The sequence below is a fragment of the Molossus molossus genome, unplaced genomic scaffold (genome assembly GCF_014108415.1).
Source record: "Molossus molossus isolate mMolMol1 unplaced genomic scaffold, mMolMol1.p scaffold_m16_p_9, whole genome shotgun sequence".
Taxonomy (NCBI): Eukaryota; Metazoa; Chordata; class Mammalia; order Chiroptera; family Molossidae; genus Molossus; species Molossus molossus.
In genome coordinates this window covers 4,294,548-4,319,289 of record NW_023425403.1, presented here as the reverse complement: position 1 = coordinate 4,319,289, position 24,742 = coordinate 4,294,548, and the positions used below count along the sequence as shown (strand labels likewise).

The 24,742-nt window shown below is 45.4% G+C and overlaps 1 protein-coding gene across 1 annotated transcript in view; it reads left to right on the top strand.

The window, feature by feature from the left end:
• The first annotated feature begins 285 nt into the window (after window positions 1–285).
• GPM6A (glycoprotein M6A) overlaps window positions 286–24,742 on the top strand; it is a 235,950-nt gene continuing 211,493 nt past the window's right edge. The window contains exon 1 of the mRNA XM_036250181.1: window positions 286–362. Coding sequence (XP_036106074.1) covers window positions 359–362 — 4 coding nt within the window. The 5' untranslated portion in view covers window positions 286–358. The remainder of the gene's footprint in view (window positions 363–24,742) is intronic.

Below are 24,742 nucleotides of genomic sequence, written 5' to 3'. Positions count from 1 at the left end.
CATTCTGTGCTGAGACTGTGTGCGTGTGTGTGTGTGTGTGTGTGTGTGAGAGAGAGAGAGAGAGAGAGAGAGAGAGAGAGAGAGAGAGAGAGAGAGAAGTGTTTTCAACATACTGAAGTGGAGGCCTTTGCACGTGGCTCCCTGAAAGTGAAAGGGGTGAGAGCCCTGGCCAAGAGGGGTGGTGGCCAGGAGGCAGGTGGGGGAGGGAGGGGCGCGGGAACCCCAGACCCGCTGGGCTGGGAGGGGCCAGGCTGTCACTGGGCTGTGCCAGAAGCCGGGAGCTGCTCGAGAACTTGGCCTGCGCGGCGCAGGGTCGCTTGCGCTCCGGGGCGAGCGAAGGGCAGTCGGACCTCTGGCCATGGGTGAGTGCGGGCGGCGGGGCGTGGATGCCCAGGACTCGGCCTCCGCGGGGTGGTACGGAAAGAAAGTGCGTGGGTGTTGCTGGGAGTCCGCTTGCCTCTCTCCCGCCGCCCCTTCCCTGCTCGGGCTTGTCCTGGGCGCCAGACGCAGGCGACCGCTGGCCCGTTGGGAGGTGCACCCCGGCACTCCGGGCTGCTTGGGAGGAATAAACGGATGGCCTCCGGCGACAGCTCGATCCCTCGTGTGCCCGGTCGCAGTGGGCCGGGCGGGGAGCAAGTCGAGGTGGGGCAGGAGAAGCGGGAACTTCCCACGGTCTCCGTCCGCAGGTTTGCGTGCAGGCGGGTGCGGGGCAGGCGAGACGGGGGACCTGCCTGGTCCGGTCTCAGCGAGGGGCCACCCTTGCGCGGGAGGTTCGGAGTTGCGTTCAAAGGCGGTCGTTCTCCCACAGAGACCCAGCCGGCTCAGGTCCCCCGGGGTGCGCCGCGGGCTGGAGTTCCCAGAGTCCACTCCTAGGACGGAGAGGCAGCGACGTCCCAGGAAGGGGTGGGTGGCGGCGGGGAGCTGGGTCTGCAACAGTCAATCCCAGCCCAGCTGGAGGAGTGGTCCCTGGAGAGTGCGGGGGCCGGGAGAGGAGCCCACACCCCGGCAGACCTGCTGAGTCTGCACATCCCGAGTGGGCACAGCTCTCCCAGGCCCCAGGGGCCGGCCAGCCCGGGCTTCCTGCTTATTCAAGGCCAGGTCGCTGCCTCCCTCCTGCCCAAGCCCACTGCGCCCGCCGTCTCTCCCAGTCCTTTGTGCTTCGGGGTTTCTTCCAGAGGGAGCCAGGCCTCTGGGACCCAGGACGTGCTCAGGTTGAAATCCCTGAGCTCCCACAGGTCGCGGGCAGGGGCTGCCCTGTCTGCTAATGGGGGCTCATGGAGCGGCGCCGGGAGGAGGGGAAGGGAGCACAGGGCACTGCCTGCCCCTGTGAACTGTGGCCTGGACGGTCAGTCTCCTCTTGCCTGACCCGGGGCAAGTCTTAAAAAGGCCCATCTTTAGGGTCTTTGAATAAAACAGTGTTGCAAATGGTCTCCAGAATGTTCCATCTTTAAAAGTTTCTGAAACAGGAATGTTTTCAAGTAAAACAAAAACAAAAACGATAAAACACGTTCCCATGTGTGGCAAAATGTATTTCAGCCTCCCTCCCTCCCTCCCTCCCTCCTTCCTTCTTTCCTTCCTTCCCTTGTATATGGACATGTAAACTCTGGATAGAATAACACTTTGCAGGGAAAAAGCTCTTATAAATGGAAAGCCAAAATGAGTGATATCGTGTCATCTATTCATTTACTCTATTAAATGCATTACGATGGTATTTGGATCCAACATAAACTGTAGAAAGAATGACCTTTTTTTTCTTCTTTACCTTGTAACCTTAAGCTTGAGTCGATGGTCTGTCAAAAGATAAGGTACTCATAATTTGGAAGTTAATAATTTCTCTAGCTTGCATTTCCAAACTATAATAAAGCAGTTGGTCTGGGTTTTACTCCAATGCCCTTGGACACATTTCACAGGATCCCAAGTTCTAGGAACATGCTGTTGTGGAGAGGAGGTGGAATTAACACCTGAGCTTTTATGCTAATCCTGGGATTGGTTTCTAATTCTAAGGAGTTCTCTATCCGCTCTGTAGTCGGCCAGATACCTAAATACCATCTTTCCCTTCTTCTGCCAGGAAGGGGTGACATATTTTCTGTTGTGCTTAAGATCACTAAAGACTCACCTTGGAGGCAGCTGGCTGGGGGCTGAGTGGGTGGAGGAAGCAGGTGAGGAGCAGAGGTCAGGGGCCTGCAGCGGGGAGCGGGCCTGCAGCTGGGCTCAGGACGGGCCCACACACAGTCCCGAAGTGGGAAGAGCCAACAGGAAAACGGGCCGATGACAGGAAAAAGGAAGGAAGTAGGTCCTGAAACTAGAGGGAAAACACCTGGTCACCTGTTCATCCTTTTCCTCCTCTTTAAATTTACTTGTGAAAAACACAGAGCTCCACTGCTTAGAACTTCTTCCATTTGGTGCTTGTAGCGGGTGAGGGTTCAGCATTAGAGGCCAAATTGCTAGGCTAAGAGGGGAGACGGAGGGGAATGCCCAGCTGAGCCAGAAAGCTGAAGCCATCTTCTTCTGGTGTCACGGCAACTGAAATTCATCGCTTAAAGACAGGAAAGCGATGCTACAGGGTGAATACAGCAGCGATTCCTGTTTGACTTAGAAAAAGAAATCTGCACTTGAGCATGGTGGAGGAATGAGAGCCGTTGATTCATCAAATATTCTGAATAATTGATTGTCATATCTATAATGCACAAGGCTAATTCTCAAAAGAAGAAAAGTTACTTGCAAAGTAGGCACATTGAGATTTGGGCACGTCATGTTTCTTCATTTCATTTTCTTTCCTCGGCTTATCTCAGTATGCAACAGGGGTTCCCCTCCACCCCAACACTTTGCTCTCCAGAAAGGGTGTGATGAAATGTTTCATACTCAAAGAATGCAGGACTAATTCCTTGCTAAGAGTATTTACATTTTAGCTGCAAAGTTCTTTTTAACGTGCAAGCTCTCTAATTGTGGAATTTCAGCTGTGGTGTAGGTCACTGACTAGTCTTTGTTTTACTTTTAAAATGCTGTTGTACATTATTAGCTCCACAGATCTCATTAGGGACAGTTTTGTGGAGGGTGTGGCATTGCACCTGGTTTGGAGGGATGTGAAGGGTTTGGGAAGGGAAGAGGTGTTCTAGACAGAATAATGGGCCCCTCCCCAAAGCAGGAAAGAAGTGAACTTGGGGAGCCATTGGGCATGGAGCTGGGTTGGGGTGGGAGGAACGACGTGATTCTGAAGAGCTTTCGAAAACAACCAGTTGGAATCTACGCAGTAGAGATAGGGAGTCATGGGAGGTTTCTGAACAGGGAAGTTTATGATGAGAAGAGTGTTTAAGGAAGAGACGTTGAGCAATGTTTTTAAGGCGAAGGACAAACTGGGGTAGATAGACCCAGTTGTCAAGTAATCCTGGATACTGTGATATACGTCTAGCCAAGTCATAGTGGAATGGTGGTAACCATGGAAATGGAGAGAAAAAGATAAATGAAGCATGTTTCTTATTTTTAAAAAATCTATGAAATTAGGCAATTGAACAATAAAAAGGAGAATGAATAAGAGATATTCTCTGGAGATTTGAAACCTTGAATATTGGGTAAATAGTTGGTCCCTTGATAGAATATTTAGTGAAAAACCAGATGGTTTATTTGCTGGATGCGTTGGACTGAAAATCCATTTTATTTTTGAAATGTTAATTAAGAGGTGATGGCTAGATATCTAAACACAAATGTTTCGTAGGTTGGAAATACGTAATGAGAATTCAATCAGAGCATAAAAACAAGAAGGAAAATGAGATTTGAGGGTGACCAACCTTTCCTGGGAGGTAAATCCATATGGCGAACTATCTGTCTGACGGCATGAGTGGAGGGGTGGCGGCTGAGGGGTAGGGGAGAAGGGATGAGCATCATGTGCAGAAGAGGAGACTCAACCACGTCATGTGTACTAAGTGCCCTCCATTCACACCGTGACATGGGACATCGTTAGCATTCTAGGAGTCCATAAATTTGACAAGAGAAGGAAACCAGGCAGAAATATGTTGCTGTCATTCAATTGTAGTAAAATTTGATTTGGTTAAGGATCTATAAAATTGTTTGCTAATTTAGGCAAAGAATAATGAGGCATGGTATTGTCTTAAACTCATAATTTTTCCAGGAAAAATATGACCCCCTAGAGGCAGAACAAGGCACAAAGAGCCAAGACTTGAAGCAGTTAGATGATAATCCCTTCTGTCTTTGGGTGGGTCCTTGAATTGTGAGAATCCTGTTTCCTCTTGTGTTTGATGAGGGGGTTGGGCACGATTCTATCAATTTATGGAGCTCAGATCTTGATTTAGTAACAATGAGAGGAAGGAAAAAACATGTAAAGGAGATAAGCTTGAGCTATTTCCATTAAGCAAATCAACAACATTTTAGTGATGTTAGACTACTAGGTAAAAAATTTAAGAGTCACTTGGCCTCTCGCATGTTGTTTTCACTAGGACATTATGAAAGTCTGGTAGTCTGAACCCCAGCAGAGGAAGATAAATTAATGTTCCGGTGGTCTTTGCTGTATAGTCACTATCCTCAGAACCAGTGAGTTAAAAAGCATCATTTTTATGACCTCTCCTGGTTCTGTGGGCTTGACTGCTGAGCAGCCCTTACTGGAGGTCCCTTGTGCCTTCGCAGCGCGACCTCAGCGGGGACTCAGCCACTTGAAGACGTGATCGGGCTGGTTGTCTGAGACAGCTCCCCCGTCTCCCTGGCGGTCCATGCTGGCTTTTGGCTGGGAGTCCAGTTGGAGCCATTTCTAAGTGGGTTGGGCTTTTCACAACGTGGTGGCTGGGATCCAAGAGGGAACATTCCTGGAACAAGTGTTGTAAGAAACCCAGGCAGAAGCTGCGAGGATTCTTGTGACCTAGAGCATCCTAAGTCCCAGAGGGTCACTTCTGCTGCAGTGATTAATGATCACAGAATCAAGGGCAGGGGCATTCGACCCTTCCTTGGTGTGGGGGTAGCATGCCTGTTCAAGCAGAAGGAATCGAGGTCGCCAACAAATTGATCTCATTCCAAACAGAAGTGTCTCGCAAGCACACTTCACACAATAGACATCAGGTTTACAACAGGAAGTTTGATGTAAGTTTTCTGAAACACATATGATAAAAGACTAAGCCTTTAATTAGAAATATGGAGAAATCTGGACAGTCACACTAAAATTTCATGGTAAAACATTTGAATGTGGAAATTTATGTCTGGGTGGAAATGTGTCAGTAGAATGCTGGGAAAACTCTACTCAAAATAATGTCAATATGATCAGCTAATCTTTCTTATTTTAATTTAAATCTGAAGTTTCGAAGGCCATTTCAATGACTGATTATTTTACTTGGAATTTGTTAATATCATACACTGTAATGGAAGTCTGTTAGCATTAATCCTTCATTCACTATCCCTTTGTCCCAAAGAACTAAATGTTGTTGTTTTTTTTGGTACATGTCCCTAGCGGGAACCGAACTCCGGACTCTCTGGTCCGCAGGCTGGCACTCCAACCACTGGGCCAAACTGGCCAGGGCGAAAACTTAATGTTTTGTCATGAACTGTTCAGAAGCTGGCTTTATTTTTAAAGTATGTGTTAATTGCATAATTAATAATTTGAATTGGTACAGTGTCAGCTAGAAGCAAGTCTAGGCCTAACTATATACTTTTTGCAAGATATGTTTATAAATTAAATAGGCAAGACTCCCATTGAACAAATCTTTAAGTATAAATCTCGTTTTATTGTTTTTAACTGGAAAGGGTCAAATCTGTCTTTATGATTTCAGAAATATAGTGGTGTGGCTTTGGGCAGGTTGTTCAACCATCTTTATTTGTAAGAGATGAAAGCCAGTAGAATATGCCTCCCAGGGCAGTGCTGACGATGAAATAAACACGTTAAATACGCACAGAGCCTAGAAGTGCGCAGCACACAGTACGGGCTCCACAAATATAAACACTGTTTAGAGGATCATGGGGAGCTGTGGGGTGAGGAGGGGAGGGGACGATTCCACGCAGAACGGCTAACGTGAGCAAAAACATAGGCGATACGGTTTCTGCCACATTTCCACCCGGGCACACATTCCCACACGCAAATGTTTTGCGGATAGGTCACTCCCAAATCTGTATCGCCACGCTCAGCTGTCTCTACCCAGCCTCTCTTGTCCTTCAATATGTTCAGAACTGAATGTATCCTTCCCAGACTCACTGGTCGTCTCTCCCCCATTTCGGTGCCTCGCCCCTCTCTGTCTTCCTGATGACTCCAGTGTACCTGGCTGGTGGACCTACTGTCTTCGGGGTAGGGGTACTGTCATCCCTGAGGGCAGTGGGCGGTGCTTCCACTCAGCTCCTCCCCCTCCTGCCTGGACCTCAGTGGTCTGTCCTCCCAGTTGCTTCCCGCCTCCAGCCTCCTCCCAACCACCCACCTGATGATCAGGACACCTGCCCCTGTCCTCTGCAACTGTGTTTCTTACCATCCTCTAACCAAAATGAAACGAACAGACCCAAGCTAATTTCATCTACTCGCCTCTTCTTACCTCCAGCGAGATATATATGTACATATTTTTTAAATCCTCACCCAAGGATATTTTTTCCATTGACTTTTTTGGTTTTGATAGAGTGGAAGGAAGGGAGGGAGACAGAGAGACAGAGAAAAACATTGATTGGTTGCCTTCCTCATGATCCCCACCGGGCTTGGATCAAACCCAAAACCAAGGTACGTGCCCTTGACTGGGAATCTCGCCTGCCACCCTTTGGTCCGCAGGCTGACGCTGTGACTGCGGAGCCAAACCGGCCAGGGCTTACCTCCAGCTCTCCGACCGTGTTGGCTTTTACTCCTTGGCATACCCTTTCTGTTTCCCACGGACGGACAAGCCTCTCTTCCAGCCTCCGTTAGCTCAGCTTCAGTGCGTTTCCTGCAGGGAAAATCCCCACGATCTCATCAGCTCAGTGTTTTCAAAGTATGGGGATTGTACTCGTGAATTGCACGGTATTTTTATTTCGTATGTTTCACAAATACCCCAGAGTATTTAATATGTGCCATGCGCCGTTTTAACTGCTTGATGAGTACTCAGTAAGTCAACCAAGTGCAGATTATGAACACTGAATACTAAGGGAATTTTTTGCGTTCCTGTTTTAGGTTTTCTACTCAATAGTACAAAAAGGACAAAAATCACGACAAGGATGTACTAGATATATGACACGTGTGACAAGGTTATCCGTTACTGTCACTGTTTTCACATTTTTTCCCTCTGAAGAAAGATCTACAAAGAAGAATACAGATGTGCTTGTTAGTCGCTGTGTATATGAGAAAGTGAACCCACAGCGACATGTCTCTAGAGAGAAAAAAGCCAGAGCAGCTATTAATATAAGTGCACAATTTGTAAGCAATTGGTTTCTTAGTAGAGTTGAAGTAGAGACCACTAGGAAAATTAGTGTTAATTAATTTCATTCATTTCACAGCAATTATCTTAACGGACTTCCTTTTACTTAACATGAAAAATGCATCCTGGTTTAAATAAACCGAAATGTAAAGCGATACTCATCTCACAAGAGGGGAAAAAACATTTCAAAAACACCAATGAAAACTCATGGATGTCATTGCATCATATTGAAATCATGGTTGTGACAGAATCACTGCCCCGGGGTCCCCCACAGTTGCATGGTTAGTGACGTCTCTGCATTGTATGCCTGACATTTTTCTGGGACAGTAGATTTGAAGCATTCTCACCATAAAATAACAAAAGGGTAACTGTGGGAGATGATGGATGTGTTAATTAACTCAATTGTATCATTTCATAATGTACACATGTATCACGTAAACCTATTGAACACTTTAAATATATATCATTTTAGTTGTCAGTTACACCTCAATAAAGCTAAAGAGACTTAAGAAAATAAAATCCTAAATTAAAAATCTATTTTAATATGGATTTGACTGAACACGCGTTTCCTCGGGGTCAACCGCATGCTCACCCTCCTTCTGGTTTCTGCTGCGAAGGGTGTGAATTGGAGATACCAAGCTCACACAGAAAACTCCTGGAGACTTTTATAAGATTTGATAATAGACGTCTAAGTGAAAAAGAAATGGTTGCTAACACCATTGGTCTGGCCTGGAAGAGATCAGTGGAGGCCGCAGCCAGGGGGTGGGGGCTGCAGCCACGGGGTGGGGGCGGTTCGGAATGAAGACCCTGGCAGACAGGCTGGACCCTGTGTGCGGTCTGCAGGGATGGTGGCAGTACGGGGGCAGCCCCAGAAGAACCGGGGCAAAGCCGTGGAGGCGGGTTGCACATGCCCGGGACCCGTCTACAGGGCGTCCCTGCACCGGGGGCCAGGGGGCCTCTCTGCTGTCCAGCCTGCCCGCTCGCTCACTCGGCTTTCTGACTGCCTTCCGCAGTGGGCTCACTTCTTGCTCACTGTCTTCATTTCCAGACGACCTTGTCAACCCTCTGCTCTCCGCCCGTGTTCCTCAAGGTCGTGCGGACATTCGTGGCCCCTGCGGGCAACCCTTTCAACAGTAGTTATGTCCACCTCCGCTTCTCTGCCTCGCCCTCGGCTTTGGTAACACCCCTGGATTTGGTCATTAAGTGGGACTTTCTGAATATGTTTTTTTTTTTTTTTCAAATTTCTTAATCCCCTTCCTTATTTCCACTAAATATGTAAATTAAAACCACTCATACACCACCGACAGCATGGCAGGACCACGGAAGCCACGCTCAACATTGTATTACACGCTCGCCAAGGAGTTTCCAGTCAGTGCAACACATGTGAGTGGTGCCCTGGTGCTGAGCAGAGTCGGGTTCCGTAGTCACAGCTCCTCCTTCTTCACGGTGTCACCAGCGCTAACCCTTGTCAGTGTCCTCACAGAGCCCTGAGAACATCGCCCCCTTTGCTTCCACTCTGCTCCAACCCATCGTGACTTCTCTCCGTCCACTCAGCCTCTACCAACACCACTCTGCAGGTGCTCGGAGCTCCCCCTTCCTACACCACTCTGCAGGTGCTCGGGGCTCCCCCTACCTACACCACTCTGCAGATGCTCGGGGCTCCCCCTACCTACACCACTCTGCAGGTGCTCGGGGCTCCCCCTTCCTACACCACTCTGCAGGTGCTCGGGCTCCCCCTACCTACACCACTCTGCAGGTGCTCGGAGCTCCCCCTACCTACACCACTCTGCAGGTGCTCGGGGCTCCCCCTACCTACACCACTCTGCAGGTGCTCGGGGCTCCCCCTTCCTACACCACTCTGCAGGTGCTCGGGCTCCCCCTACCTACACCACTCTGCAGGTGCTCGGGGCTCCCCCTTCCTACACCACTCTGCAGGTGCTCGGGCTCCCCCTACCTACACCACTCTGCAGGTGCTCGGAGCTCCCCCTACCTACACCACTCTGCAGGTGCTCGGAGCTCCCCCTAGCTACACCACTCTGCAGATGCTCGGAGCTCCCCCTTCCTACACCACTCTGCAGGTGCTCGGGGCTCCCCCTACCTACACCACTCTGCAGATGCTCGGGGCTCCCCCTACCTACACCACTCTGCAGGTGCTCAGGGCTCCCCCTTCCTACACCACTCTGCAGGTGCTCGGGCTCCCCCTACCTACACCACTCTGCAGGTGCTCGGAGCTCCCCCTACCTACACCACTCTGCAGGTGCTCGGGGCTCCCCCTACCTACACCACTCTGCAGGTGCTCGGGGCTCCCCCTTCCTACACCACTCTGCAGGTGCTCGGGCTCCCCCTACCTACACCACTCTGCAGGTGCTCGGGCTCCCTCTACCTACACCAGTCTGCAGATGCTCGGGGCTCCCCCTACCTACACCACTCTGCAGGTGCTGGGGCTCCCCCTTCCTACACCACTCTGCAGGTGCTCGGAGCTCCCCCTACCTACACCACTCTGCAGGTGCTCGGGCTCCCTCTACCTACACCAGTCTGCAGATGCTCGGGCCCCCCTACCTACACCACTCTGCAGGTGCTCGGGGCTCCCCCTACCTACACCACTCTGCAGATGCTCGGGGCTCCCCCTACCTACACCACTCTGCAGGTGCTCGGGGCTCCCCCTTCCTACACCACTCTGCAGGTGTTCGGGCTCCCCCTACCTACACCACTCTGCAGGTGCTGGGGCTCCCCCTTCCTACACCACTCTGCAGGTGCTCGGAGCTCCCCCTACCTACACCACTCTGCAGGTGCTCGGGCTCCCTCTACCTACACCAGTCTGCAGATGCTCGGGCCCCCCTACCTACACCACTCTGCAGGTGCTCGGGCTCCCCCTACCTACACCACTCTGCAGGTGCTCGGGGCTCCCCCTACCTACAGCAGTCTGCAGGTGCTCCGGCTCCCTTGGCCTCCTGTCCTGGAGTCTGGGCTGTGCCAGCACGGACGGGAGGGAGGCTTGGCACGAGCCTTGGGAAAGGGCTGTCCCAGGGTCATACACGCGCAGCACTTCAGGTTGGGAGCGATAGGGAGCTCGTAGGTTTCCCGACAGGGGCAGCCGAAGGGAAGGACTAGGAGAGACAATGAGAGCGGAAACCTCTCCTCATCCTGTGGAGTGCCGACCATCCACGTGGGCATTCTGATGACAGGGGCACGGAGCTCTCCAGCACCAGGGCACGCACTGACGAGATTCACCATTCGGCCGGGTAGCTGTTCGCTCTCCCCACGCCTTGTGTTTTCTTTGTCACCGGCTTTCTTCCTCTGTCCCAGAGGCTGTAGCTCGTCGTTTATTTATTGGCTGTTTGGTATGAAAAAGCATCTAGTCTTTGATTGTCGACAGACAACAAGTGGGAGCCCCAAGCCTGCCCCTCACGGCCCACGGGCTGGCATCCTTGGCTGTTGTTCTTGGCTGGCTCTGCCGCTCTTTACTGTCCTGAAAGTTGACGGAATCTGGCTGCTTTGTTGGCCGCTGTTTTCCTCGTCTTATTAACACTTGCCAAGCCCTTTTTCATGCATCTGTAGAACCATGACAGCCCCTGGGTCAAATTTCAGTGTTGATCACAGAGCCTTTAGAAGTAACGCTCAGGACGACAAGAGCCATTTCCTTCTCGGTGACCAGTGGGCCCGGCTGGCTGCAGGCCAGCTGCCGGAGTCACAGCAACACGTCCTGCCACTGTCTTTCCCGCATTCAATCCAGTCCCTTTACTCTTTGAATACAGAGCTACAAAGAAGTTTGCTCTCCCAGGGACATGAATGCGCTCTTTCACTGAAGGGGGACTTCGCGGAGAGAATGGAGCACTCTTTCTAATGTTCATTTCTAAACTAAGCTAGAAATTATTTGCATGTCTTTCTCCCCCCCCCCCCTTCCAGTTTTTATAATTAGGCTTTCAATGGACTTAATCTTTTCATTTAAAAATGATTCTTTGCCAGACCTTTGAGGGCCATTGCTTAGGTTACAAAGCTGAGCATGCCGGGTGATTACAAGCACAGGGGCCGCCGAGAGGTTGTTTTGCTGTAAACACAACATGGTACACACTTAAGTTTTGTTTTTAACAAAGATCTGGAACATTTTGTGGTCAGCAATATTGTCCTGAGAGAAATGATGATTTGGGAAGGTCATCTACTTTTATATTAAATTCTCTATATAGCAACATAAAATACAAATAGAAAAGGGTGTTTGGTTTTTGTTACAAGCCACAAATAATTGTGTCTTCTCCCCTCATAAAGAATCTTTTGGAGACAGAGAATTATAGTTTAGACTTCTCCCAGGCAGGTTAATGGTGGGTAAATGGTTGTATAACTTTACTCTATGTATCAACCTGACCAGAATTTTATGTTCTCCAGTTCCTTCATTTCTGAGCAACCTGAAATCAGCCCTCCCTGGCAAGCTCGCGACACTTTCATTGCTTTATCTGAGTAAAAGTCTCTGCTTTCGAGTCCTAGGTTGCTGCTTTGGAAAAGTGATCTAAAATCCCCTTTATTTTGTTTGTTATTCATAGGCAACATGACAATACTCTACGTATCACCTGTTTTAGTTGACATGAATAAATAAGGGGATGCAAGTAAAATAGTTTAAGAAAATTTGAGGGCCAGGAGGTAGTACTCAGTACATGTAAACACACATGTGCGCGCGCGCGCACACACACACACACACACACACACACACAGTAAGCATGAAAGTAAGTCTGTCTTAACCAAGTCTTCAGTCTTCATTTTTTTAAGTCTATCACACAAGAAACTCTAGATTTGTGAGTATGGGGCAAATTTCAGTCAAATTAGTGTTTGTTTTTCCAAAAACGAATGTACAATATACCCATGTGTTTTCTTAGGAATAAAGAGATTAGCTATGGCTTTTATGGGCAGAAAATATTCGGAATAACATAGAATTAAGAGTGAGACAGCACTCAAGAGGGTGTTTAGGGACGGTCTTAACACGAGAGCTTGCTCAGCCGTTGCGCAGCCCGCTCGCCAGGCACAGGAGTGCTGTCCCAGACAGCGACGAGGAACATCGAGTCTTGACTTCATGATGAAACAGTCTCAGCCCGTTGCTCAGCCCGCTCGCCAGGCACAGGAGTGCTGTCCCAGACAGCGACGAGGAACATCGAGTCTTGACTTCATGATACAACAGTAGGAATTATGCAGCATAACAGATGCTGCGGTGGAAGTGTGTGTGGTATCTACGGGCGGAAGCTAGAAGTTAAAATTCCTCGTAAAATGTCAGTAAAGGATTCCTAGAGGCAGTCTAGGACTTAGCCATAAAACTTGAAAATGTTTTTCTCGACGCGTGGGTCAGGTGAAGGCCTTCCAGCCAGACGAGTGGTTTGAATAAAGCTTCACTGTGAAAAGGCGCGAGGTGTCTCATGAACGGCCAGCCGCCCAGGGAACTGGAGCGCAGAGACGTGAGGGGTGCGCGCTGGTGAAGAGCCCTGGACAGGTGGATGAGAGGCAGTCGGGGGTCTCAGCCGACAGACTAAGTAGCTAGCTCTTGGTGTAGTCAAGCATGGGGAGCCGCTGCTGGGGACTCGGGTGGGGGGGTACAATTCTTATTTCATTAAGACAATTCTAGCAGCATTGAAGATGAAAAATATGGTAAGTGGGAGATTAAAAACAACAAGGAAGTGTAGTAAAGTACATTTTAAAGAGTTTAGGTAGAAACATCAAAGACTAAAATAGCTAAGCTGAAAGTGTTTAAAAAATAATTATGTCCAAGTAAGATTCATTGGAATGGAAGGATAGTTAAAGATCTGAAATTTTATATTTAATGTTTAGGGGAGAAATATATGATCCTCTTAGAAAAGGATCATATTAAATTCAATAACATTTAATATGAATTTATGGTAGAAATCATAAGCAAACTCAGATTAGAATGAAGGTTTATAAACTGCTCTGGCTATCCAGCAGGAACCTACCGATAACATGTATCCAGAGTTGAAACTAAAAGCATTCCCAGTAAAGTGGCAACAGGACAAGGTTGCTTACTCTCAGTGTTAACGTTCAGCACTGTCTTAGATGTCCTAACCAGTGTAATTAGAAAAGAAAAAGAATTATAAGTGGAAAGAGTAGAAAGAGATGAATTTGTCATTAATCAAAATGATATATTGCTTATGTATTACACAAAAGAGATTTTGAAACAATTAGAAATAGTAAGAGAGACAAGTAAAGACAATTGGCATCAAGTCAACATAGATAATCAAGAGCATAACCTGACAAACAAAATGGAACGGGAGCCCTGGCCAGTGTAGCTCAGTGGTTAGAGCGTCAATCCACGGACCAAAGAATCACAGGTTTGATTCCGGTCAAGGGCATGTACCTCGGTTGCTGTTCGTCCCCAGCCTTGGTCATGGTCATGCAGGAGGCACCAGTCGATGTGTCCCTCTCATGCCAATGTTTTTTTCTCTCTCTCTCTCTCTCCCTATCCCTCTTTCCCTCCCTCCCACTCTGTCTGAAAATAAAATGGAAAAATATCCTCCAGTGAGGATTTTAAAAAAATTTTTTTTAAATGGAACTGGAAACATGGGCACATGAAACAGACTGACCAGTGCCCAAGGGGCGGGGGTGGGGGTGACCGGATAAGAAGGTGAAGGGTGAGCTGAAGAACATTATGCATATTCCATGGACACAGACTATAGTTTGGTGAAGGCCAAGGGAGGGGGAGGGGAGGGTGGGTGGAGTTGGGTAAAGGGGGTGGGGGGAAGGGGATACCTGCAATTATGTCAACACTAAAAATTTTTAATAAAATTTTAAAAAAAGCATTCCAAAATACCAAAATAAGGGTAGTTGGAATTTCAATTAACAATTACAAAAGTCTAAAATTATCCTACAAATAAATGTACCAAAAAGATATGTGATTTTAATGGCAGAGTATAAATATGAATACATGATAAGATGTATCTGCTTAGTGAATTTCAATATTATCATAAATATTCCAGTTATCTTTCATGTAATCCCAATAATATTCCCAAAGAATTTTCATGAAGTTGACAAACTGATGCTAAAACTCCACATGAAAAGTGATGGATGTTCTGTAAATTGTTGACATAATTCTGTAAAAGAAAAAGAAGGGTGTTGGTGGTGGTTTAGGCAGATATCTAGATTTATTTCTTAACTAAAGTAATTATAACTGTGGTTTGAGCCCTAAATAGAACATTGAGAAATGAAACTCAATAAAATGACCAAAACCAGATTCAGATTTCTGTGTGTCCCTGATGTACGTACGGTAGGAGAGGAGTTTACTAATCAATGTAAGCTTGTTCAGTAAATGGTGCTGGACAACAGGTTTGCATACAGAAAATGAATGATTTTTATTTGAATGAAAATGAATTATTTAATGCTTCAAACATATACCTACCTCACTCCACAATTCTAGATGGATCCAATAAGAGGGACTTAAGGATCTAATGGTGAAAAACAATCTTCAAATTGTAAAGGAAAATATAGGCGAGTATCTTCATACCAATGGCATAAGGAAAGATTTATAAAACAAAGAGAAAAAGTAGTAATAATACAAATTTGACCATATCAAAATTTAAAGTGTCTTAATGAGAAAATATAAACATTGAGAAATACAGGCCATATTGTAACAGTAGAACTTTTAAAAATATGTAAATAACTCATAAGTTATTAAGAAAAAGAATAATGAAAACAGAAAACAAACGAAATAAAAGAACAAGAGTTTCATGAACTAAGGAAACATTGATGTCTCATTGGTGTCTCATAAACATGTCAAGAAATGTTTTACTCTCTGGTAATGAGAAAGTATCGTGTGTGTGTGTGTGTGTGTGTGTGTGTGTGTGTGTGTATGAGAGAGAGAGAGAGAGAGAGAGAGAGATTGAGAAAAGAGTAGATAACGTTGTAAATTTTGCAGCAGTGAAAATTTCAAGCACAAATGTCTTTATTGGTGAATTTGACCCATCCTATCATAGCAATTTTATTACAAAACTTTGCATAAAAAGGAATATGAAGAAACACTTCGCAACTAATTTTATGAAGCTAGCATTACCCTTATTCCAAAACCAGACAAAGACCTTACAAGAAAATAGCTACAGATGAACAGATACCATGACTATAGATGCAAATATCCACAAGGGAATTTTAGCAAGTACACATTTTCCCAAACTCATAGGACTATAAACAGTGAATTTTATTGTATAATAAATTATGTGCCAATAAGACAAATAAAATTGGATGCAGGTATGATTAAATATCACCTTAGGTTAATTTTGAGTGGCAGATTGTTTCTTTTCTGTTATATTATTTTCATGTTTTTAAAACATATAAATAAAGTTATTTTGCCCAGTTTTTAATAGATTAAAGAAAATTTCCTCTAGATAACATGTTTCCCCATTTCTGCTGCAAACCCTGTTTGTAATCTCATCTCCCTTAGATCAATTAATCTCTTTTCTTTTTTCTTCCATTTTCTTCAGTTTTACCCAATATATGAAATCTTTAAGTGTTAGACATAGAAGAGATGTGAAAATTTCTTAAACAATCTCTACTTAATACCTTCAGTTTATTCAGCCATTAAGCATTAAATTATGTTCCATTTTATGTTGTATTAAAAATTGAACACATTTTATTTTTTTATTTATTAAAAAATGCTTTTTTCCTTTATTGATTTGAGAGAGGAAGGGAGTGAGAGAGAGGGAGATAGAAACATCAATGAGAGAGAACATCGATTGGCCGCCTCCTGCATGTCCCCCACTGGGGACCTGGGCATGTGCCCTGACCAGGAATCGAACTGGTGACCTCTTGGTGCAGAGGTCAACACTCAACCACTGAGCCACACTGGCCAGGCAAAATTGAACACATTTTAAATGGCAAGAAATGTAAACAAACAAGAATCCAACCTTGTGGTTGAGGAGCTGTACATTATTTGAGAGAGAGCCTTAGCATCCCTGACTCATGGGAAGTAGCATGTCCATAAATCATTCCAGAGGTCACATCACTGTTAAACTATTGCCAACATAAGTATTTTATGTATTATCTCAAATTTGAAAAAACACATTTTCATCAGCCTGTCCAAACACCTGTTTTGATTTGCCCTTGTATAATTTGGCAACATGACTATTATCTTTCCATCAAACCAATTCCATGCTAACATTAAGGACTTGAATTTACTTAGGAAGGGAAATCACACATTTGCTAGACATTTCAGTTAGTAGACGTTGAGCTTATGCATATAGAAGATAATTAGGCCTGTCTCAAACACGAGTTAAATAAATTACCATGGGTCTGAGGTTCGAGTCCTAGTGCCATTATAGTCACAACAACCTTATAGGAAATTTAAGTAATCCGGCTGAGGTCCCAAGGTTGTATTTTTTTATTTTAATGTTAAGGTTTGTCAAATGGATTAAGATCTGTGAGTTATCTCACAAAGTACTCGGGTTTAGTCACTGCTCAAAATTAGCTGTTACACATTTTATTATGGTGTGAAATCCTACTACTACTAATTATAGCTAGGACAAAAGGGTGAGATAACATAACAGTCAATATAGTGAACTGCATAGGAGCAGCTTGCACAAGTTATAGAGTGAGAAGCAGATGACTATGTTAGCGTTACTGTAACTACTAGTAGTTATTACTATTATTATGTACTGGTGAAACAATATAATGCAAATAGAATAAAGTATGTACTGTGTGTTCATTGTTGGAGATGAAATAATGTGTCCTTTCTGGTGTTGTTCAGTAGCGCAGACTAAGTAAGATTCCTGTTCTGCTCCCCATCCCTCTGTGTGAACTTCTGATGTGGTTCCAGACCTAGAAGGCCAACTAAAAGCTCAGGCGCCCCTCAAATTAAGGTTAAAAGGATTTATACTTGTGTAGAATTAGATTGCTGAGCTTAAGAACAGAATGATTGACTCAGTCGATGTGATAATTTTTGCTTATCCCACAACATCTGGAAAAATCATGTTTAAATAATCTCTTAGGCAGTATTGTGGTTAAATATTTAGCAGTATAGATTGATGACTGCTTGAAAAACAGAGCATTAGTTCATGGAATTAAAACGGCATTGAGGTGGCCATAATGTTTGTAGATGTACACCTCATGAAACTAACATTTTTTTTTTTTTTACATGATTGTGGCCATTGTTTCTTGGTGGAAACTAAATTATTTTCAAACACTGGGTTCTGACCAACTGAATATTTATTTTAACTAAGGGAAAGCTAAGATTTGCCTAAAATTGAAGGACAAATTCATTAGAAGCCATAGCAAAATGTTTATGGAATTTTTCTTTGCTAAGGGTTCCAGACTTTCAATGTGAATTTTTGCCTTTATATCTGGAATTGGAGTTCAGCTGACCGCCACCACAAAAACCAAGCTCACGATACAGGTGCTGGTGACAAAGGAAAGCGGTTTATTCAAGAGCTGGTCACCTGAAGAGATGGGAGCCTCTTGTCACAAAGGTCATCTCAACATCTCAGTGCAGGTAGAAGTTTTTATAAGGAGGGAGAGGCAAGGCAGAACAAAGAAATCAAGGGGAGAGGGTTGAAAGTTCTCTGCATGCAAGCCAGCACAGTCCATGTCGATAAGGATCTAGAAATTGGTCAAGTGATGGTTCGGTGGGTGTTATCTTGGATTTTTGTCATCCTGGTTCTACCTTATCCTATTTCTATGGTGGAAGGTCATCAAACCTCCCAGAACTGGGATGACTGAAGGTCAGAGTCTGTATCTTTTGAAGTTAGTTCTTAGAATTCTTATCCAAAATCTATAAGCTACATATTAGAGTCAGCACTTACCGAAAAAAATGTAAGAAGAATGGTGGGATGGGTTTGAATTCCCACTGTTAGACCTTCAGTTGATACTTTTAGGCTTTACATAAACCATGATGAAATAAAGTACTGGATGAGGACACCACCTTTACTATGATTGAATGTGAATTTAGCTCAGTGGGTGTCAGTGGTTCTCAAACTCTAGTATGGGTCTGAATCTCTTAGAGCGCTTTTAAAAATTGTGATGTTTGGGCCAACAATGGAAATACAGTTTCAACTGATTCAGCCTACACACTGGCATGTTTCAAGATTTGGTACTTGAATCCAGTATGCAGCCAAGATTGAGAACCCCTGAATGGGACACTAGGTATGGCCTTTTATTGGAAAGTATTCACTTATTCAGCATAAACTAAATTGCTGCAGAAAACTGTACCTCCCTCTCAGGGGTTCACACAATAAGAGAGATTTCTCCCCTAAGTGACAGTCCAGTATGAATGTGGGGAGGGTGTACAGAGGCTAGGGGGAGGGGCCTGACCCCTTTTATCTAGTGGTACCATCCACCCTTGAAGGTCTCGGGATTTTCCAAATGGTAAATGAGGGAGGAGAGAACAAGGAGGATCAATGGAGACTGCTCTGTTCAGCCCTAAATGGGCGAACGTACTTACATCTCTATTACATTGGCCACATTCAGTCTTGAGGTCTCTACTTTAAGTTCAAGGAAGTCTGAAATTTTTGCCTAAATCTGTTCTTTGGAGGAATGGAAATAGAGTGTGTGGACATATGGCAACCTCTGCCAGTGTCTTTTTGTTTTGTTATTGACACAATTACGGATGTCCCCCAACCCCCATCCCCTCACTCCCCCTCTATCTAGCCACCCCCAGCCTTCACCACATTGCTGTCTGTGTCCATGGGCTATGCATATATAAATACGTGTTCTTTGGCTAATCTCTCCCAGTACTCCCACCCCCGTCCTCTCTGAGATCTGTCCGGCAGTTCCCTGTATCCAAGCCTCTGGTCCTATTTTGTTCGTCAGTTTCTTTTGTTCATTAGATTCCACACATACATGAGATCATACGGTATTTGTCTTTGTCTGACTGGCTTATTTCACTCAGCATAATAATGTTGTTTTCACATGGTCATAAAATTTGGATGAAAGGGTTCTGAAGCTGAGACAGCAGCCAGGGGAGAGGCCTCGAGTCAGCGTGGAGAGGTGATGCAGTGTGTTTGGGAATTCAGAAACACTGCCGAGGGGTTCAGGTCACATTCCCCACCCTTTGATGATCAAAGCTCACCTCTTAAGAAGGACCCAGGATTCCTACTTTCATTTTGGCACTACTGTCAGTACATCACACAGATATTCATTTGGTGTCTATACTTTACTTGTCAGCCCATTATTGATCATCTCACTGTAAGGCTGCTCATATGGGAAAAAGAATTATTGATCATCTCTCATGTCTGTATGAATATTGTGTTGTATAAATACAAGTTTTGAATCACAAGGATTTTGTCTGTGGGGCTGCTATTTAAAATAGGGTTAATTTATTGCTACTTTCAGATATTAGAAAGAATATGGTATATTTCCACTCACCAGGAATGTCTAGGTTCTTCTAAAGGTATGAAGAGTTGAGGGTAAATGAAAGCCAACATTCCAGGACATTATCAAAGAGCAATAAACCTGTTATTCTAAACCTAAGAAATAGAAATAAATTGATTACCTAAATAATATTCAACAGTATGCTCCAGAGAGAATGCTAAATAAAATACCACAAAAATGTGGTTTTACGTGAATTTTTTAACCACTCTAAGAATACTAAAGATACGAAAATTGATTGTCAATTCATGACAGGAATTTTCACTATCAGCACATCAGAAATCAGTCTATTTTATGGTCATGTCATATTCTAATGTCTAATTGATTAGCTCTTCTGTCACAGGTGGGACTTCTTTTGGACAAGAATTATTGAAACTATTCTAAAATCTACTTCTTTGAATCACCTATGAATCATTTATTCAAAGAATAAAATATGTAAGCATTTCAACCTGATTTCAATGACTATATTAACACATTGGTCTATTAGTTTGCTGAATATTTAGATAATTTTAAAAGACCAGATAGTTTCCAGTGGCTAATTATGTAGATGCACGAACACTTCTACTATCCAACCATATTAAGGAATGTAGGGTTTCATATTTGCTTTAGTTTTCTAGATATATTCAATTCTATCTCTTTTTTGCTGTTTAAATCTAAGGACTTCTACTTGTTGGTCATACAATTTTCGTGATTTGATTCTCTGAGCTTCTGCTTCTCTGTGAGCAGTTCTACCCTGTGGGGTCATGACGCTGACCGGACGCAGTGGGCCGCCGGGGCCGCCTTCGTCCCTGACACAGGCGTCGTCCCTGACACAGGCGTCGTCCCTGAGGGTCGGTGAGGAGCTTCCTGTCGGATCGCCAGCTCGTGTCCCGAGCGCAGCCTCTGCTGTTGGTCATCTTTGGGGTGAACTTTCCTTCAGTGAGTGTGCGTGGCACATACTGTTGATTCTGAATCACAATGTCACCCTATAATGTTGGATTTATTTAACAGTTGCCTGCAGTCAGCAAAAAAGACTGCTTTAACCTAAGAAAGTGGTTTGAGAGACAGCCTATTTGAACTATAAACAACGAGTAGAACACTGTGAAGTAATTTAAAAACTGGTGAAAAACATTAGGGTAAAGCATCGTCTGATAATTTTTAAAATTGGATAAGACAAGTCTGAATTAGAAGTCTAAATTCCTGAATGCAAAGGCAGGTAGCATGCCTTTGATTCTTAGCATAGATAAAGGGTTCAAAGCAACGGTTACCGGTTACCATGGTTTTGGAAAGAAAATTCTTCTATTTCTACCTCAGTGAATGGATAAGAATGATTTAAAATTACCTCCACCTTTTTTTTCCCCCTCAACCCAGGGCATTTTTCCATTTTTTGTTCAGATAGAGTGGGAGAGAGAGGAAGAGAGAAACATCTATGTGAAAGGGACACATCGAGTGGCTGCCACCCACACGACCAACCAGGGCCGGGGACAAACTGCAACCGAGGTACACGCCCTTAGCAGGAACCGAACCCGGGTCTCTCTGGACCGCAGGCCGACGCTCTAACCGCTGAGCCAAACTGGCCAGGGCTCCCTCCACCTTTTTTTTAGAAATTAATGTAGTGCTTTTAACATAGTTTGTTTTCCACATAAATAGCTAATAAAGTACTTTTCGACTAATGTTACCGGTGACTTTATGCTCATGGTGACATTGTGAGAACCTGGTGCTCATGGAGTGAGTTTCGTGTGACAGCCCGAGGAAAGGAATTTTCCAGGTTCGCGTGGGGGATGGGGTATCGTTGAAAGGGCCCATTTCCCCTGGTCCCCCCAGGGAAGAAGTGTGGCTGTGGCTTCGGTAGGGCGAAAGGAAAAGCCAGTGCCCCGAGTTTCCATTCTGTCTTAGGGTGTAGTCCAATCCCACATCAGGCTTGATTTGTGTCTCCCAGTGCCGCCCATCCGTCCATCGTGTGTGGGGTCCACGTGGCCTCATGGCTGTGCAGCTATGGGGGGAACATGGGCAGGAGCACAGCCAAGGAAGCCAGCGAGCTGAGAGGGCCACTAGCCAAGAGAACCAAGACGACAGCACAAGCTCCGTTGTTTAGGGGATTATCTATTCCCAAATTTTTACAGGTTTGCAGTAGCCCCACCCATTCTGGCCATTCATCTCTGTCCTCAGGTTTCACTAACAGGCAAGTTCCTTCCTTCTGTCACCCCAGCTTCACTGGACATGTGTCTGTCTCCCCTTGAGGAGCCCCTTCCCCCAGTGATTTGCAGGGAATGGGCCAGTCGTTCTCTGCGGAGTGTGAAATTGCAGCTTCCTGGGGAAGCATCCAAATGACACGCGTGTAATGTCTGGCTCTCCCCTTTGCTCCTTTTCTATTATTAATAACTAGCTAATTACAAAAGTGTCACTAAGACTCTGATTCTAATTACATTACTTTATCTCTGATTAATAAATCGTTTTCATTAAGTAAAAGTAAATGTTAATTTATGATAGATTAAGTGATCACATGCTAAACAAAGAGATTAAGCCCGTCCAGTGTGGCTCACTGGTTGAGCATTGACCTATGCACCAAGAGGTTGCCGATTCGATTCCTGATCGGGGCCCCAGTGAGGGGCATGCAGGAGGCCGCCAGTTGATGTTCTCTCTCATCGATGTTTCTCTCTTTCCCTCTCACTTCCTCTCTCTCTCAAATCAATAGAGAAGAAAAAAATTTTTTGAAAAAGGATTAAGAAATGTTAATGATTCAATATACATATAAGTGTTTATTTCTAAAGAGTTAGCCAGGAAGTGGTGAGAACAGAAACTATAAAAGCATCAATGCAGTACTGAGAAGGCTGAGTTTTTATTGTGCTGGTTGTTTGTACAAGCAATTTCTCATGGAATCAATACTGACTGAGTGTCCACCATGGACCTACTAAGTGCCGGGCACTCTGCTAGGTGCCGGAAGAGTCTCGATGATGAGGACATGCGTGGTTAGTGATGTCACATATTCAAAACTGATGGGGGAGAAGAACAAGTGGATAACTGCACCTCGGGCAGCGGTATTGGACAGGACCTACTGGATAAATAACCCTTATTGCTCATTCAAGTTGGATCAAAGACAGATCCTCTGGAAGGTGGAACTTAAAATGTGAGCTCGCTTGCTACCGAGAGAGAGAGATCTCGAAGAACAGGATTCTAGCTGGTCTCTGCAAAGGGGCTTGGTAGGACTTCTGCTCTGAGTTGGACAGACTCACCCAATACAAATGGTGTGGACCAGTGGCCACCTCGCAGAGCCCGCCCTAATCCCGTGTGGCGCCCAGGAGCAGAGAACGGGCAGGAACTGGCATGCCGTCAAATGAGTGAAGGCTGGAAGTGGAGATGGAGAGGTGGTGGACCTCGGGGCTGGGTGCGGTTCAGCTTGGTGCAGAGACACGGGAGGGTGTTAGCAGAGGTGTCTGGAGGGAACACGGTGCAGGGCCTTGGGTTCACGCTGAGAAGTTCCAGTTTTACCCTAAGGGCAGCGTGGCAGCTACTGGGGGATTTTAAACAGAGAGTTGACATGGTCCCATTACTGTTTAAATGTCACCTGGGAAGCTTTGTGCAGGTGGATCTGAGTGGACCAAGCAGAATAAAGGTCTACTCAGCAGGCTGTTTTCACAGTAGACGGTAGAGGTGATGCTGAGTGGACAGCTGGGAGACACTGGATGCTTCCTTTTGGAGCCTCTTAGTCATTTCCCTGCTCATTAGCACCTCCCCCAGGGGTGGACTGAGGTGCTGACTCAGCCTTTCCTGATGTTCTTTCAGAGCCCCTGTTCTGAAGAGTGCTTAGTAATGCCTTTAATTGCAATTAATAGTCACAGTGTGGTTTGGGATTCACTGAACATTTCATTTATTCATCCCATCCCAGGATCTCATTAGCACTATGATGGAGTTGGAAGTGATTTTAATTATTTAGTTGACCCTTTTAATTACCTCATTTTGCCTGTGATAATTTGTAAGCTTTCTGCAAATTTTCAATTAGATCACATCAGAGGGGTCCCAGCTGCAGTGAGTGACACGGGCCCGACTGAAACCCAACAGTCAGCAGAGCCAGTGTCTAAGTTCTGTGAAGCTCATGTTGGGACTCGATGGCAGGCTGGACCATGTCTTGGCTCGTACTATATTTTTGGGAATAAGCATCTCATCGTGTGAGCTCTGTTGACGTGGATTGCTTTTGGTCGGAAGACCTAGCGTAGACGCCGAATGCCCACAGGCTCAGGAGTCACAGTGTTATCTCAGCCTTGGCCTGGTTTCGGAAGCTCTTGCATCAACAAAGTTAAGTCTTCTTATTTTCCCACGTCATTTATTGAGCCATCTGATCCATGTTTCACCTTCTTTTTGAGATGGGCATGAACTGCTCTGCACACATTTTGTTTTCATTGACATAGCCTTGTCTTAGTATCATTAATAGTTGGAGGTGACACTTATGCGATCGTCCGTTCCTTCCACTGATGGCTAACGCCCACCACCTTGGACCCGGCTCTGCGGATCGCCCTGTGGACCCAAGATGATACTGTCGAACGACTGTAGATCTCACTGCTCGTGATCAGTATTAACAGACCCATCTGCCATCACAGGATACAGAAGGGAGTGATTCATCTTCCCTGTCAAGGAAGGAAACTTTGGTAAGGGTTTGAAGAGCAGAAAAGAGTGTGTTAGACCAAGGAAAGTGAGAATAAGCCAAGTGGAAGTATTCGCACAAAAAAAGCCCAGAAGCAAAGAGAGTGGAACGGTCCTATATTTTTATTTTCTCCTGTATTATCAAGGAGCATTCTCTCTCAATGTTACTATAGACTATATATGTCCATCCTTGAGCTCTTATGAGCTGTAAGTTATCTTTGGAGATCTTGGTCCAAAACCACTTATTTTATCGTGTGAGGCCTGAGGCCCAGAAAGCGAAGTGACTGGCCCGAGGGTGGGGGCGGTGGATGTGAAGAGACGTTGACACTCGTCTTTCCAATGAGCAGCAGGAGAGCAGAGGAATCCGTTCTACCCACGGGGCTACATGTTCGCAGCTGTTGCGGGCCAGCAGGTATACTGAGCGTATA